The sequence below is a fragment of the Colobus angolensis genome, unplaced genomic scaffold (assembly GCF_000951035.1).
Source record: "Colobus angolensis palliatus isolate OR3802 unplaced genomic scaffold, Cang.pa_1.0 Scaffold252, whole genome shotgun sequence".
NCBI lineage: Eukaryota > Metazoa > Chordata > Mammalia > Primates > Cercopithecidae > Colobus > Colobus angolensis.
Genome location: NW_012115733.1, coordinates 2,037,320 through 2,054,939, shown reverse-complemented (window position 1 = coordinate 2,054,939; position 17,620 = coordinate 2,037,320). Strand labels below are relative to the sequence as shown.

General features: G+C 45.0%; 1 protein-coding gene across 2 annotated transcripts in view; it reads left to right on the top strand.

The window, feature by feature from the left end:
• Positions 1-17,620, top strand: part of GAGE10 (G antigen 10) — a 29,595-nt gene that overhangs the window by 10,727 nt on the left and 1,248 nt on the right. The window contains exons 3-6 of one of the 2 annotated variants that reach the window (XM_011946650.1): positions 2,507-2,563; positions 3,686-3,774; positions 4,254-4,377; positions 16,316-16,441. In XM_011946650.1, the coding sequence (XP_011802040.1) occupies positions 3,694-3,774; positions 4,254-4,377; positions 16,316-16,441 (331 nt within the window). In that variant the 5' untranslated portion in view covers positions 2,507-2,563; positions 3,686-3,693. Of the gene's footprint in view, positions 1-2,423; positions 2,564-3,685; positions 3,775-4,253; positions 4,378-16,315; positions 16,442-17,620 lie in introns of those variants that run through there. The other variant, XM_011946649.1, reaches the window with a different exon arrangement.

Sequence of the window (17,620 nt, the reverse complement as noted above, 5' to 3'; positions counted from 1 at the left end):
TTTTGTGAGACGGAGTCTTGCTCTGTCGCCCAGGCTGGAGTGCAGTGGCGCAATCTCAGCTCACTGCAAGCTCTGCCTCCCGGGTTCCCACCATTCTCCTGTCTCAGCCTCCAGTGTAGCTGGGACTACAGGCGCCCGCCATCTTGCCCGGCTAGTTTTTTGTATTTTTTAGTAGAGACGGGGTTTCTCTGTGTTAGCCAGGGTGGTCTCGATTTCCTGACCTCGTGATCCGCCCGTCTCGGCCTCCCAAAGTGCTGGGATTACAGGCTTGAGCCACCGCGCCCGGCCGTGAATTTTATTTCTAGGTTTTTGATGCTGTGAGATACGTATCATTCTTTGAAATTTTACATTCTAACTGAGCTGGTATGTACAGACATCATTCTTTTTTTCTTTCTTTCTTTCTTTTTTTCTCTTTTGAGACGGCGTCTCACTCTGTTGCTTAGGCTAGAGTGCGGTGGCACGATCTCTGCTCACTGCAACCCCCCCTCCTGGATGCAAGCAATTTCTCCCTCAGCCTCCCAAGTAGCTGGGAGTACAGGAGCCCACCACTACACCCAGCTAAGTTCTGTATTTTTAGTAGAGATGGAGTTTCACCATCTTGGCCAGGCTGCTCTTGAACTCCTGACCTCGTGATCCACCTGCCTCGGCCTCCCAAAGTGTTGGGATTACAGGCGTGAGCCACCATGCCCGGGCGAGACATAATTCTTATATATTGATTTTCTATCAGGCAGCCTTGTGAAATATGCATTCTAAAAGTTTACTTCTAGATCATTTTCAGTCTTTAACATACAGAATCATATCATCCTTCAATAAGAGCAATTTTGTTTCTGCCATTTTTCTTTGTTTTTCCTTTTGTATATTTTGTAGAGACAGGGTTTTGCCATGTTTCCCGGGCTGTTCTTGGACTCCTGAGTGCAAGTGATGCACCCGCCTCACCTCCCACAGTGCTGGGATTACAGGCCCTCACTGCGGTGGGCCGATGCTATCATTTTAAAGAGTTTTATTTCCTTTTCTGGTTTTACGGCATTGCGCAGACCCACCTGTTACCATGGTGATAGTGGACATCCATTGTCTTATCCCTAATGAGAAACGGAAACATTTCACCATTTCACCATCATATTTACTGTCCTTTTTTTTTTTTGTAGACGGGCTTTATCAGAGTAAGTCATTCCATTCTGTTGTAAATTTGCTGACAGTATTCATTTGAATATATGTTGAGTTTCATCAATGCATCTATTTTGTTTACCACAGTATTTTTTTCCCTATTCATCTGTTAATGTAGTTAATTAGATAGATAACTTTGTACATTTTTATTTTCTATTTCAAAAAATTGAGACAGGGTCTCATTCTGTCACCCAGGCTGGAGTGCAGTAGTGTTATCAGAGCTCACTGCATCCTTGACTTTCTTGGCTCAAGCGATCCTCCTACCTCAGCCTTCTAAGTAGCTGTGACTATAGGTACATGTAACCATGCCCAGCTAATTTTTCTTTCTTCTTTTTTTTTTTTTTGTAGTGAGGAGATTTTCTCATGTTGCTTAGGCTGATCTCAAACACCTGAGCTCAGGCGATCTGCCCAGCTCAGCCTCCAAAAATACTAGTACTACAGGCGTGAGCCATGGCCTGGCCGGTTTTTCTTATATAGGGGTCATATCTATGTAAAGACGAAACTTATCTGTACCTTTGCGTGGGTGGGCTAAGAGCATGATGAAATTTATCATTCTATTGATTTAAAGACAACTATCCTTGACTTTCCAGTGTGTAAGTCCATGAAAGCATAATTATGTTGAAAGCGTATATTGCTATGGGTGTTGGGAACCCTGCAGTTTCGGCTGCTGTGGGAACATGTCCTTGGAGGTACCTTTCATCTGTTTTCTCAACTCCAAACATCTTAGGACCCTGGGTTGTGACTGGTAAGGAATGTGTCTTGCTAGTTTCAAGATGGAGTTGACTTTCACATGGTGTCACTCTGGCTGTCCTGTTTCTCTAACACTGTCACTTCTCTTTCTGTGATTCTGATGCTGCAAATGATACCATTTTAGCATTTCTTTACAGGTCCTAGAGATTGTATTCATTTTTCTTTCAGTCTGTTTCTCTGACTTGTTCACATACTAAACAATTTCTTTTTGGGGTAGGTTGCTATTTCTGTTTTCGCAGGTGGTCTACCTGTCTTCCCAGGCAGTCACCGCAGTTCTTGTCCTCATGGTGGGGCCAGGGCAAAAAAGGGCCCTGGAGGGGAGGGGGGTTTAGTTGAAGATGGAGTGAGTTTTGAGGGGAGCACTACTTGAGGTATTTGAGTCCGAGAGGCATAGGAAATAGCAGAGGGAGGTCGGATTCCATTATCCTCAGTGGGGATGGGAATCCCGGGTTTGGGTTGCGGGGCTGGGAACTGCAGTCCTCCCCGGCCCACAGCCGCCCATGCTCCTTGGCTCCCATCTCAGTGCGCATGTTCACTGGGCGTCTTCTGCTCCGCTGCTTTGCCCAGGTGGAGAACGTTAGGGAGCTGTGAGGATGTGTGGTCTAGTTCCTGCTGTCCGGACTCTTTTTCCTCTACTGAGATTCATCTGGTAGGTCTGCAGGCCAGTCATCCTGGGGGCTGAAGTGTGAGTGAGGGTGAAGAGCAGGCAGTGTGCTTCGAGTGGGTCTGTCAGGTCCTGCTTCATGGTCTGTGGCCTCTGAGGGAGAAGGGCCTCGTGGCTCCTGAGGGAGAAGGGCCTCGAGTCTTCTGAAAGGGAGGGAGTTCCTCACCTCTGAAAGAGAAGGGCCTCGAGGTTGTCCTCCTTCTCTCAAAGGCTGCGAGGCCACCATCAGCTTTGTGGTTGTGAAGGGGCCAGGACAGGGAGGAAGGTGGGCCATGAAGGGGAGGAGGTCAAGGGCTCAGGAGAAGAAGGGGCGATTGCTGGTTGTGCTGTCAGAGGGCTGGAAGTCAGGAAGTGCCAGGAACCCCCGACACAGGGCAGATCCCTGAATGAGGCCCCAGGCGGGTGCGAGGAGGGCAGTAAAGAAGGGAGCTGGCACCTGGGAAGGCTGCGGGCTGGTGAGTGCCCCCAAGCTTTGTGGAGTGCGAAGCCTCCGAGTGAGAAGCGTCGCGAGGTCTCACCTCTGCCATGGAAGGTCCGGAAACAGTGGGAAGGACTGGGCGAGGCTGTGTGGTCCAACTAAACTTGATTTGAGAGGGGTGAATGGCTCCAGTAAGTGGGAGTGTTCCAAAAGTAGCAATCACGAGAATTGTGATTCACTAGTGTTTTCGTGGGGAGTCCGCTTGTGAAACTAAACCTCATCAGAAATGACCTCTGTCAGTGGGGCGCTGTGGCCTGCGCCTGTAGTCCCAGTTACACGGGACGCTGAGGCGGGAGGATCCCTTGAGTGGAAAGTCGAGGCTGCAGTGAGCTGTGATTGCGCCACTGCACTGTGCCAGAGCAACACAGGGAGACCGCGGGACCAAAAGAAATTTAGAAAAAATGCCCTCTGCCTTTTGTCACACTTCTTAAGATGATTGCTCTGCCAGCTTGGCTAGCATAAGTGGCTTTGTAGGCACTCAGAAAACGTACACACGTATGCTTCACTCTGGGACTTATTTTGAGAGTATTTTCAAAATTAAAAGGACAAATTAACATTGGTCCATGGAAGTGATCGAATATAGCAGCCCTCTGGAGCGCATGTTCCCAATCACGGTTGTCTGTTTTCAGTGTGAAATATGAGTTGGCGAGGAAGATCTACCTATCGGCGTAGACTAAGACGCTATGTAGAGCCTCCTGAAATCATTGGGCCTATGCTGGTGAGCGCTTAAACGTTGATTCAATGTTTTCTATTATCAGAAATTGCTTTTTGCGATAGTGTTGTTGTTGCATTAGTGTGGAAATGCTGAGAAACGTCTTTCCTGCTGATAAAACATGATTGTGGCGTCTCATGAAGGAAACATTGTTTCTGGAGGATGTTTTGTTTTTCCTCTGGTGTTCTTCAGCTTTTGCCCATGACTTCTTTCTCATGCTTTGTTTGTTAATGACAGATCGTACACATGTATTCCAACACAGAGTATAATAGCTTCCAAAGTCCTTGTGCGTCACTTTTCTCACAGTAACCTCCCTGTGGGTAGAGTAACCTTCTTGGGCATAGAGAATAGAGTTGGAGAAATGTCTTTAGGCTTAGTTATGATCAGAAACAGCTATGTATTCTGTGTATATATGTAAAATTTTGTATCAATAACAAAACTTTTTTTTTTTTTTCTTTATTTGCACACCCACACGTATTCCCCAGCCCGAGCAGTTCAGTGATGAAGAAGTGGAACCACCAGAACTTGAAGAAGGGGAACCAGCAACTCAATGTCAGGATCCTGCACCTGCTCAGGAGGGAGAGGATGAGGGAGCATCTGCAGGGCAAGGTGATGGAAAGGGAAGAAGAATGCCCGCTGGTGTGTGTGTCTGTGTGTGTGCGTGTGCGTGTGTGTTATGCATTGTCACATAGCAGAAGCAGGAGAAAAGAAAACAATGGAAAGAATGCCTGAAATTGACTGGAGAAGCCAGGAGGCTGTGTAGTTTGCAGCTTAGCTTAGGCAAATCCCTCACTATGATAAAATTTCTCAACTTTATGAATGAGAGAATGGAAGCGCGGAGATTGTGTTTTATCCAAGAACCCTTGACTGGTGAATACAAAATTTGTATTTTGCTCCAAGGTTTGTGTCTTCCTACCATCTATGTTGCTGTAAAGAAGGAAATGATTTTGCTGGCAATGCTTAAAACTCAAATGCTTTACTGTAAGGTAGCTTAGTACTGGCCCAAGAAGAGACCCAATTCAGAGGAGCAGGAGCAGCTCTAAAAGCCAAGTCGCTGAATGTTGGCCACCATTTCCTTTGATTGATATTTTTATATGGTACGTTGGATAAAGGCTGGATAAACGAGGATACTGCCATACAGGTAGCTGGTTTAGTGATTTTCTAAGTGGCTTTTAGGAGGTGATTAAATCCTTTTATGGTTAGAAAAAGCAAGAAAGGAATTATCCTGAGATTAACATTGAGATTGAAATAATTTCTCCTAGATAAAATATTTTCAAACAAAACGTTTATGTAACTGAGGTCATGGATTATTCCAGGGATTCACTGTTAAAAGTTTCTAGAATATGACTGATAACAATGCCCGTTAATTGCTGTCCACCCGCTCCCTTATTCTCAGTGCGGGACAGTATATTTTGTGTGATTCACAAACAATGTTATATTTGGTGCTTTGTTCTTCACGGGGTTCATTTATGGAATATTACATTTAGGACCTTCGGACCTAAATATAACTTTGTTTGAACAAAGTTAAGTTTCTCTTTACCCCAATAGGTAATGGGTGTCATGACTGTAAGATTTTCCATAGTCCTCAAATCCATTCAGCTAATCAGTCCTTCAGAAATTGACATTGTAATTGTAACTGAAATCCTATCCATGTGGTAGACTTCAGATTTCTTAGGTGATGCACACTGCTCTTGGTACTCTACGGCTGAATATAAGCATTATGCATGTCCTGTGGTTTATCCTCAGATTGTCATTTAGGAGAAAGGTCTCAAGCTGGGCTGAATGCTGTGCACTCATAGTCCCAGCTACTTGGGAGGCTGATGTAAGAGGATCGCTTGAGCCCTGGCGTTCAAGCCCAGCCTGGGAAACACAGCAAGACCTCATTGCTAATGAACAAACAAACAAACAAGTAAATAAATAGAGGTTTCATGGTATAGGAAAACACAGATTCAAAGTTTGTGCCTAGTGGCTGCTAATGTTGCAAACATAACTCTTTAGTGAACTGTACTACTTAAAGATAGTTAAGATGGTAAATTTTATGATATATATTTTTTTACTACAATTAAAAAATACCTGTCTTCCTGAAGTTCAGTGTAGTTGTCATATATTCTTTTAAATTTTTACTGTATCTCTTTTCAAGACATAGCATTTATAGAAAATTTGCAAGAATAGTACAGTGAACTCGTATACTTTTCACCTAGATTCACCAGTTGTTAATAGCTTTCGCTCCGTAGGTTTCATATCTCTTCCCTCCCTCTCTTACCCGGCTGCCCACACACTCACACACACCCACACGCGGATATATGTTTACTGTTATTAATGCTGACTTGTTTAGATAAAGTTTCAGGTGTCATGGTCCTTTCCCCTATGTACTTGAGGGTGTGTATGTCGTCAGCACAAAGAGAAAGTCATTTCTTGGATCATCACTGCAGAAAGATCAAGATCAGGAAATTTAACAATGAGAAAATGCAGTCATTTAATACACAGTGCATACTGAAATTGTGCCAGCTCCCCAGACAACTTCTCTCTTCCTTTTGTTATTCTTTGTCGAGACGGAGTCTCCCTCTGTTGCCCAGGTTAGAGTGCAGTAGTGCGATCTTGTCTCACTGCAACCTACACCTCCCAGGTTGTGAAGGGATTCTCATGCCTCAGCCTCCCATGTAGCTGGAACTACATGGCCCGGCCACCACGCCTGAGTAATGTTTCATTTTTTTTTTGTATTTTTAGTAGAGATAGGGTTTGCCTTGTTGTCCAGGCTGGTCTTGAACTTCTGACCTCCCCTGATCTGCCCACCTTGGCATCCCAAAATGTTTGGATTACAGGCGTGATAGAACAGGAATTAAAAGAAATTAAGGAATGTGTAAGCAAAAACTCTGTTGTATGTTAAAAAAAACCAATTTCCCCTGAGGAAGAGAAAGAGCTGGAGTCCTTTAAAATTAACTGCCTGTTTTTCCTTCTGTGGCTAGTGAGCCTTATCTCTCCCTTTCCCAGGCATTGTGAAGACTCTGTTTCTCTAGCTGTGTGGCTACAAGGTCACTAGATAGATAATCTCAAGTCGTAAAACATGTTGTTCCTTGAAAGGTAAGAAATGATGTAATGCATGTTTTAATTGAATAACTGTATTTGTTTCTCACTTCTGTAATATGCTTCCCCCTGCACAGATCTCCCCCTGCCCCATGAAATGCTTAAAAGATAGCTTAACTCTTTGTTTGGACCTCTGTCCTTTGGATGTTAATCCGACTAGGTTGGTGCATCTAAATAATTAAATAATTCCTCCTCAACCCCTCGGTCTCTCTGATTCTTTAATTATCCCACAGCATTTCTGGTGGCCCAGACGGGGATTGGAGATGACAGATTTACTGTCTTCTTTGCCTGTGGGACTAGACCCCCAGGACCGGGGGAGACTTGGCATCCAAGGCACACCATGGGGGTGCTTCACCTGAATGGAGACTGGCTCTCCCTGCATCCCGAGGACCTATGTGGCAGCACAATGGAACCAGAGACAGGGCTGCAGCATGATACCAGCACTTCAGGAACCACAGTAAGTATAAAGGGCCCAAGTCAGGAAAGCCCATCCCATAGGGATGAAGGGGAGCTTGATCACCTCCTGGGGACCAACCACTAATCTAACCCAGAGTGGCTGGGAGTGGCAGGAGTGGCCTGCCAATTTGGATGAACCTCGTGTCCCCCTAACAAAGTGAAAGTGGTTCACTGGTGGAGAAAATGGGCCGAAAGAGCGGCAAGTGCAGCAAGGAAGAGCTTGCTGGCAGGGTGAGAGTGGCTTGCCACCCCAATTGGGAGTGTGTGGGTGTGTGTGGACCTACCCAGGACATGAGGTAGGCTCGTTTCGTCCAATGAGGAGTCCTGGGGTAGGAGTGGTGTGTATGTGTGTGAATGTGGGAGCCTAACTAGGCTCACCTGGGACACTGGAGAGGCCCGTTTCATCCGATGAGGAGTCCTGGGGCAGGGGACATGTGTGAAAGTGTGTGAAAGAGACAGTCTCGGGAGAGCCCAATGCGGGGAGTGACGTGGGGAAGCACAGATCCCTTAGCGTGGGCTGTGTGCTCCAAGGCAAGTGCGGGGAAATCAGACCTAGGATGTTGTGCACAGCTGATAGGACCAGCTCCACAGCCACAGCAGGCTGTGAAAGGGGAAGGCACGTTCCTGGCTAAGCAGCCTCTGAAACTCTCGTAATAGGACCCAGTCTGGTGGACCTGAGAGTGAAAGTGAGAGTGAAAGTGTGCTACAAGGGAGGAAATGGGAGGAAAAATGTTGAAACCAACTCCTTTGGAGTGCATGATAAAAAAATTTAAAAAAGGATCTAGAGGTGATTATGGGATGAAACTGGATGCTCAAAAGTTAAGGACATACCGTGAATTAGAATAGCCCTCTTTTAGTGTTGGATGGCTGGCCAAAGGCACTACAGAGAAATTGGCCATGTGTTTTAAGGTGGTGACTGGGGTCAGGGGACAGCCAGGGCATTCAGACCTAGTCTTTATATTGATTGATGACTAAATGAATGCAGCCCTGCCTAGCAGTTTATTGTAGAATGCTCGCAGCTCACGCCAGGAGAAAACAGCTGCTCTGGCAGCTACAGAGTTACAGGGAAAGTCACAGAGGTTTGTAACTACAAAAGTAAAAAGTGAAAAGTAAAAGCCAAAAGTGAAAGTAAAAATCAGCTGCCCTGGCAGCTATGGAAACAAAAGAAAAGTCTGAGGAAAGAGAAAACCGGTTTTGCAAGAACCACAGGAGGTAATAGAGACCCCTCCTCCCTACATTCCAATGTACCCCCCTTTACCAAGGCTAACTGCCCCTAAGGAGTTAAGTTCAAAGAGATACAGGTTCCCAGTCTCACAGAAATCAGAGCTCCTGGAAGTTAAAGTGAAAGGCTAGAAAAGTCAGGCAGGCCATCTCAGGTCTGGCCATGCCCAAGTTATGCTTACGTCTCTTACGAGGACAAAAGGACACCTACTAGGACCCAGATGAGGCAGTCTGACTTCAACACCTACAAAGGTGCCAAGAAACACTTCTGCAAAGACTAAAGGATGGTAAAAGAAAAATGCAACCAATATAAAAAATCTTAGAGGTGCTCCAGGGTGCAGATAAAAGCACCAGCCAGTTTTAAGAAAGACTTTGTGAAGCATTTTGGTTGTACACTCGGTTTAACCCTAATGCTGCTGAAAATCAGCGCACGATGAATACAGCATTTGTAAGGCAGGGCCAAGGAGATATTAGGCATAAACTGCAGAAGTTAGAAGCTTCGTCAGCGTGAATGCTACTCAGTTTATTAAAGTGGCTACCAAGGTGTACATTAACTGAGATCAGGAGGCAAAGAAGAAAGCTGATCGGGGGCTTAAGAAAGGCTAATTTACTAGCAGCAGCCCTTACAGGAGGAGAAGCTGGCTTTGCAAGGAGGCATGGACACGGGCATGAACGCGGTCATGGAAAAGGCTAGTCTGGATAGGAGTTTGAAAGCCAGCCGAGGCTAGAGAGAGATTAATGTGCACGGTGCAAAAGGAAAGGACACTAGAAGGATAAATGTCAAAAGAATGAGGAGAATGTTCAATGGTCTAACACCCAAGAGTGGCGTTTGGTTGCTAGCTGTGGTGCTTCCAAGGCAGATCCTGATCCGATCAGCTTAGTGGGGGACAAGAATTTAGAGGAATGAGACAGACTAGACTCCATCCTTTCAGGCCCCGGGGAGCCTATGGTCTCTATGGAAGTAGGGGGCCGATTAATGGATTTTTTGGTCGATATTGGTGCTGATTTCTCTGTGGTACCTCACCCAATTAGCTGCCCCACAAAGAACTGTGCTACTATCGTAGGGGCTATAGGGGCCAAAGAAAAGAGACTTTTCTGCAAATCCAGGAGATGTGTTATTAGGGGACAAGAAGTGCAACATGAGTTTCTATATATGCCAAATTGTCGAGTGCCCTTGTTAGGAAGAGACTTACTCCAGAAACTGCAGGCACTAATTTCCTTTACATTTAAAAGGAATATGACACTGGAGTTTGGAAAGTCTAAGGCAATGGTATTGACTCTGACTGTCACAAAGGCTGAGGAATGGTGGCTGTATAAACTGTGTGCCAGAAGGCTACCGGAGTCAGACCTACACAATATGTGGGGAATGCTTTTCAAGGTACCAGGTGTATAGGCTGAGGACAACCTCCGTGGACTTGCTGCAAACAGACCCCCGGTGGTAGTAGAGCTTAACCATCATGCTGCCCTGGTACGAGTCTGTCAGTATCCCTACCCAGAGAGGCAACTGATGGCATAACAAAACATTTAAATCAGCTCTATGAACATAGGATTATACTGAAATGCAAGTCCTCCTGGAATACTCCTCTGCTTCCTGTGCGCAAGCCAAATGGTGAATACAGGCCAGTTTACAAAGTGTCCAAGGACAAGGCAAAAGTCTGTTTTCGGGAGGTTGGATATCTAGGATTCATGGTATCCCAAGGCCAGCGCAGGCTTGGAAGTGCATGCAAGGAGGCTGTATGTGCATTGCCCACCTCAGTTTCAAGGTAGCAGGTCAAGAAATTTCTGGGTGCAGCGGGATTCTGCCGAATCTGGATTGCAAACTTCTCCCTTATAGGAAGGCCCTTATATGAGGCTGCTAAAGGAAAAGAAAGAGAGCCCCTCGTATAGGAAAAGGAACAGGAAAAGGCCTTCAAAGATATAAAGGAAGCTCTCATTCAAGCCCCAGCGCTAGGGTTGCCAGATGTAAAAAAAAAAAACAAAAACAAAACCCTTCTTTCTGTATGTGGATGAATGGAAGGGAATGACAGTCAGAGTCTTAACTCAGTCGTTGGGCTCTTGGCATCGGCCAGTAGCATACTTATCCAAGAGACTGGACTTGGTGGCCTTAGGTTGGCCCCACTGCCTCAGGGTGCTGGCAACTACTGCAATCCTTATAGAAGATGCCAATAAGCTAGTCCTAGGTCAGAAGATAATAGTCCGGGTGCCACATGCTGTATTCACCTTAATGGAGCAAAGAGGACATCGTTGGCTGTCCAACTCTAGAATGCTAAAGTATCAAGGGCTTTTGTGTGAAAATCCCCAGATAACACTGGAGTCTGTGAATACCTTGAACCCAGCTACCCTACTACCTATGGAGGAGCCCAGTTGGAAGGATGGTGGGTTGCCTTACTGCTGGCAGGACCTTCCCCACTGTTGCATAAATACAGTGAATGAAGTGTTCTCCAGCCGGGAAGATCTCAGAGATACCCCCTTGGAGAGCCCAGATGTTGACTACTTCACTGATGGTAGCAGTTTCATAACAGATGGGGTGCAATATGCAGGGTATGCAGTAGTGACCCAGTACTCAGTGGTCGAGGCTCAAGCCTTACCTTCTGGGACTTCTGCTCAGAAGGCTGAATTAATAGCATTAACCAGAGCACTGTTATTGGCCAAGGGGAAGAAAGTAAACATATATACTGATTCAAGATATGCTTTTGCAACCCTGCATGCCCATGGGGCAATGTACAAAGAGAGAGGACTATTGATTACTGAAGGAAAAGAAATACAAAATAAAGAGGAAATTTTACAATTATTAGAAGCCATATGGGCTCCAGAGAAGGTGGCTGTCATTCATTGCAAAGGACACCAAATCGGGAAAAGCTATGAGGCACAGGGCAACAGAAAGGCAGACCGAGAGGCTAGGCAGGCAGCAATGAGCAAGGCTTTACCTGAAGAAAGAACTCTAGCAATGCCTCTCCTTATAGAGCCCCCTTTACTGGAGGTAACCAGTTACTCTTGAAGTGAAAAAGCTTGGTTTGGTCAGGAAACAGGAAAATATATTAAAAATGGATGGTGGCTGTTCTCTGACGGGAGGCTAGCCATCCCAGAAACAAAAGCCCCAAGGTTTGTGCAGCAGATCCATCAAGGAACACACATTGGAAGGACGACTAGAGACTTTGATAGGTTGGCATTTCTATGTGCCACAGCTCTCTGCCATCACCCGTGCTGTTTGTGATCAATGTCTATCCTGTGCCTGGAATAATCCAAAACAAGGACCAACTCGACCCCCCGGAACTCAAGAAGCAGGAGCTGTGCCTTTTGAGAACCTGCTTGTAGACTTTACCGAGTTACCTTGAGCAGGAGGTTACCGGTATATGCTAGTGTTTGTTTGCACCTTCTCAGGGTAGGTTGAGGCCTTCCTCACCAGAACTGAAAAGGCACGAGAGGTAACAAAGGTGCTACTAAAAGACATCATACCAAGATTTGGGTTGCCTTTAACCCTAGGATCAGACAATGATCCTGCATTTGTGGCAGAAGTAGTACAACAGCTGACTCAACTTTTAAAGATCACATGGAAACTGCACACAGCCTACTGACCACAGAGTTCAGGGAAGGTGGAATGGATGAAGCAGGCACTCAAACAGCTACTAAAAAAGTTTTGCCAGGAAACTCACTTATAATGGGATCAGGTCTTGCCCATGGTCCTCCTCCAGGTCAGGTGTACACCTACAAAACAAACTGGGTATTCATCCTATGAAATATTGTTCAGAAGGCCACCCCCAATCATTAATCAAATTAGAGGGGACTTAAAGGAGTTAGGAGAGTTAACCCTTAGGAGACAGATGCAGGCTTGAGGAGTGGCAATGCAGGAGGTGCGAAGCTGGGTAAGGGAAAGGATACCTATAAGTCTAACAGACCCAGTGCATCCACATAAGCCAGTGGACTCTGTCTGGGTTAAAAGGTGGAATCCAACAATTATGGGATGGGCCCCATATTGTAATCATGTCTACTCCCACTGCTGTTAAAGTTGCAGGTGTCACACCTTGGATTCACTACAGCCGGCTGAAACCAGTGGCAGCCGTGACTCCCGACGATGACCAGTGGATTAGCTAACAAGACCCAGATTGCCCCACCCAAATGGTCCTACGGTGAAACCCAACCACCGGTAAGAAGGATGACTGCCCTGCTCTGACCGCACCAGAGGCTGGTCAGTCAACACATGGCTGAAGCTTGAGGATCCTACAAGCTCTGCTCTAGTCACATCCTGGAAGCTGACTAGTCTACACACAGCCGAAGCTAAGAGGGCCATCTCTGGATAAGTAAATGTAAATACAATTTATAAGCCTAGTTATAATTCTGTCAATACTGATTGTTCTGTTGTTATTACTGCAAATGCTGCAAATATCTATGCTCAGAGGAAAGTTTGCCATGCCCATGTGCAGTGTAAGCATGTTTCTGTTACATACACCGATGTTGTTACCATTTCTGCCTATACTAAAAGGGGAGAAATCTTTAGAAGGATACCCACATTGTGTACACACTACCTGGGTAAAAAATACCATAGCTAAAATTCTACTGTACCGTACCTACTATAAATGTACAGGAACCAAGTTAAGAACCTACACATACAACCAGAAACAGTCTGCAATGGTTTAACACAAGAGAGGCTTAGCAGAAGCAGCCCTAAACATCTGTACGGAGAACCACAAATCAGATGCCTAGACTGTAACATTCAGTGGTCTATGCTAACAGAGCTCCAACACTTACATTCAGGAAGGACTGGTCTGCTAAGGAGTATGTCAACCAAACCAAACTGTAAGACACGGGCATGCAATCCTTTAAATTTTACTATCTTAAAGCCAGAGCTACCTTTCTGGTCTACAGGACAGACAGCACTATTACAGGTAAATAGACAAGGAGCAGGCCTTGGAGTCCACTACTAATTGTCAAAAAGACTAGAAGGACTCAAATGCGTCCAACCCTGCAATTTCGGGTCCATAAGTCATTCTATAAGCATTTTGATCAGTCAGTGCCTGCGCTTCCCCCATCAACCAAAAACTTATTTGCCCAACCAGCTGAAAACATAACTGGCAGCTTAGGAATTTCCTCATGCTGTGTATATGGAGAAACTAATATGGGGGACCAGTGGCCATGGGAGGCAAAGGAATTAATGCCACAAGATAACTTCACTTCGCCTAACCCTGCCAGTGAACCAACAGCCTCAGCCAGTGTTTGGTTGTTAAAAAACTCCATAATTGGAAAATACTGTATCGCCCATTGGAGAAAGTCTTTCAGAGAGGGAGTAGGAGAAACAATCTGCCTAGGGCAACAGTATTATGATGAGACTAAAGACAAAACTCTGGAGAAACACCCAGAATGACTCCTACTTACCAGATCCAAACCCTTCTCTCGGTTCTCTATTCTTTTTATTTATTTTTTATTTTTTTGGAGACGGAGTCTCACTCTGTCGCCCAGGCTGGAGTGCAGTGGCCAGATCTCAGCTCACTGCAAGCTCCGCCTCCCGGGTTTACGGCATTCTCCTGCCTCAGTCTCCTGAGTAGCTGGGACTACAGGCGCCAGCCACCTCGCCTGGCTAGTTTTTTGTATTTTTTAGTAGAGACAGGGTTTCACCGTGTTAGCCAGGATGGTCTTGATCTCCTGACCTCGTGATCCGCCCGTCTCGGCCTCCCAAAGTGCTGGGATTACAGGCTTGAGCCACCGCGCCCGGCCTCGGTTCTCTATTCTAAGCCACTCTTGGCATCTCTGGGGGCTCCAAATGCTTAGAAAGCTCCCTCTGGCCTATATTAGATCTGTGGAGCATGGGCATATCGGCAACTGCTGGCTAAATGGACAGGGGCATGTGTATTAGGAGCAATCAAGCCATCTTTCTTACTAATTCCTCTAAAGCAAGGGGAACTCTCAGGGTATCCAGTTTATGATGAAAATAAAAGAAGAACTAGAAGAAGCATAATCACAAAATTAGACACAAATGTCACAAAGGATGTAGACATAGGAGACTGGAAGGATAATGAATGGCCTCCTGAAAGAATCACTAAATATTATGGGCCAGCTACCTGGGCATAAGATGGGTCATGGGGATATCACACCCCAATCCATATGGTCAACTGCATCATAAGGTTGCAGGCAGTCCTTGCAATTATAACCAATGAAGTGTCAAGGGCACTAGATTTATTGGCAATACAAGCAACACAAACGAGAAATGCTATATATCAAAATAGATTGGTTTTAGATTACCTCTTAGCCTCAGAAGGAGGAGTATGTGGAAAATTTAATTTAACCAACTGTTGCCTAGAAATCAATGATAATGGCTGAGTTGTCATGGAAATCACAGCTAGAATGCGCAAGTTGGCCCATGTTCCGGTTCAGACTTGATCCGGATGGGCTCCAGATTCATTGTTTGGAGGATGGTGCTCAACCTTTGGAAGATTCAAAACTCTTATTGGTGGGTTTTTGTTTATTCTTGGCATCTGCCTCATCTTCCCTTGCATTTTACCCATTTATTGGGAGTATTCAGTCAACCATAAAGGCAATAGTAACCTGACACACTACTGCGCAGTTGATGGCATTAACCAAGTATCAACTGCTGCCAGTAGAAGAAGAAGCTCAGCTCCGTGAAGAGGTGGCAAATAGTGGTGCTTTCTATGAACACCTTTGTTATAAAAAGCACCAAAGGGGTGAAATGAAACGAATTAAAAGAAATTAAACAATGTGTAAGCAAAAACTCAGTTGTATGTAAGAAAACACAGTTCCCCCTGAGGAAAAGAAAGAGTTGGAGTCCTTTAAAATTAACTGCCTGTTTTTCCTTCTGTGGCTAGTGAGCCTTATCTCTCCCTTTCCCAGGCATTGTGTTTCTCTAGCTGTGCAGCAGCAAGGTTATTAGACAGATAATCTCAAGTCTTAAAATATGTTGTTCCTTGAAAAGTAAGAAATGATGTAATGCATGTCTTAATTGAATAACTGTCTTTGTTTCTCACGTCTGTAACACACTTCCCCCTGCACAGATCTCCCCCCACCCCACGAAATGCTTAAAAGGTAGCTTGACTGTTTGTTCGGGCTCAGTCCTTTGGATGTTAATCAGAATGGGTCGGTGCACCTAAATAATTAAATAATTCCTCCTCAACCCCTCGGTCTCTCTGAGTCCTTAGTTATCCCACAGCAGTGAGACCCCACGCCTGGCCCAGATAATTTTATTGATAGGATTTCTTTTTCTGATCCAGAGTCCGGTTCAGGATCACGTCTTGCATGTGCTTTTCAGGTGTTTTTAGTTTCCTTTAATCTGGAATGTTTCCTTAATTTTTCTTTGTCATTCATGATACGGACATTTTTGAAGAGGGTAGACCAGTTGGTTTGCAGAATGTTTTGGAGTTTGGGCTTTTTCATGCATTTTATAAAGACTTTTTTTCAACTCAGCATTTATTGGTGGCTACTCATGCCATATAAGAGTCTAAGTGCTAGGAGTGTAAGTGCTATGAGAAACAGGATTTCAGCCTTGAGTCATTTAATAAGATGAGGACAATCAGAAGTAGAATAACAGAGAAGTGCAAAGGAGGCAACAAAGTTGTCTGATGGCAGTCTTCAGAAAGGAAGAGGGTAATATTTGGAAAACCCTGTTTTCCTGTTTTCTCCTAACAGACTCCTGAGATAATGTTCCTGGGATTCTTATCAACACATTTATTATAAGACTAGCTAAAGCTTTTATATAATAACACTGAGAGCATGAATATTATTTTCTTACTTATATTTTATGTTTTACTGCTTAAATTGATATGTACTTTTTATTTTTAAGGGCTGGAGCCTGAATCTGATAGCCAGGAACAGGTTCACCCGAAGACTGGGTGTGAGCGTGGAGATGGTCTTGATGTCCAGGAGATGGGCCTGCCAAATCCAGAGGAGGTGAAAAGGCCTGAAGAAGGTAGGCAATCCATTAGGCATGCAAATTGTAGGGTGTCTGTTTCCACAGTATCATACTATAATTATTATTATATTTTATAGATGTAGTCTCACTCTGCCGACCAGGCTGGAGTGCAGTGGTGCCATCTCGGCTCACTGGAAATTCTGTCTCCAGGGTTCAAGTGATTCTCCTGCCAGAGACTCTCGCAGAGCAAGGCTTACAGACATACTCCACCACGCCCAGCTAATTTTTGTATTTTTAGTAGAGACGGGGTTTCATCATGTTGCACAGGTAGTTCCTGAACTCTTGACCTCAGGTGATCCACCTGCCCCGAACTTTGAAATTGCCAGGATTACAGGGGAGAGCCATTGTGCCCAACCCAGCATTATATTTTTATTTTTATTTTTTAAAATTTTATTTATTTATTTTTTTAAGACGGAGTCTCACTCTGTTGCCCAGGCTGGAGTGCACTGGCCAGATCTCACCTCACTGCAAGCTCTGAATCCCGGGTTTACGCCATTCTCCTGCCTCAGCCTCCCGAGTAGCTGGGACTACAGGAGCCTGCCACCTCGCCCGGCTAGTTTTTTGTATTTTTTAGTAGTGACGAGGTTTCACCGTGTTAGCCAGGATGGTCTTGATCTCCTGACCTCGTGATCCGCCCGTCTCGGCCTCCCAAAGTGCTGGGATTACAGGTTTGAGCTACCGCGGCGGCCACATCATATTTTTAATAAGAGGGAGGTAACAATACTGCCTCTTTAGTAATAAAGCTCTTATATAAAGGTTATTTGAAATATAGTTCAGGCCCCAGCATCTGACTGATAGACTGTCAGATATAGAAACAAGCTGAATCAGAGCCATGTTGAATGAAGATTTGAGTATAAATCCTTGAACCAATAGCTCATAATTTTCAGATGCTTTTGTAAAGATCTGCTTTTAACAAATACGTAACACATTTGTGACACCCATCACCTGGTGTGAAAAATGCCGAAGCACTGATGCGGGTTCTAATACCAGCTCTTACAGGCTTGGCGAGATTCTGAGTGAGTCCTTTCACTTCTAAACCTGTCTTTGCTTCTTATGAAAATAGTGAGTTGAAGTCAGAGATTTTAAAACCATTTTCCCTTCTGGTTCTTTCATACTCTGATCCTGTTGCATAGAATGCATGGGATACAGAGATCATCTGCTTCGCATGATGTGTTG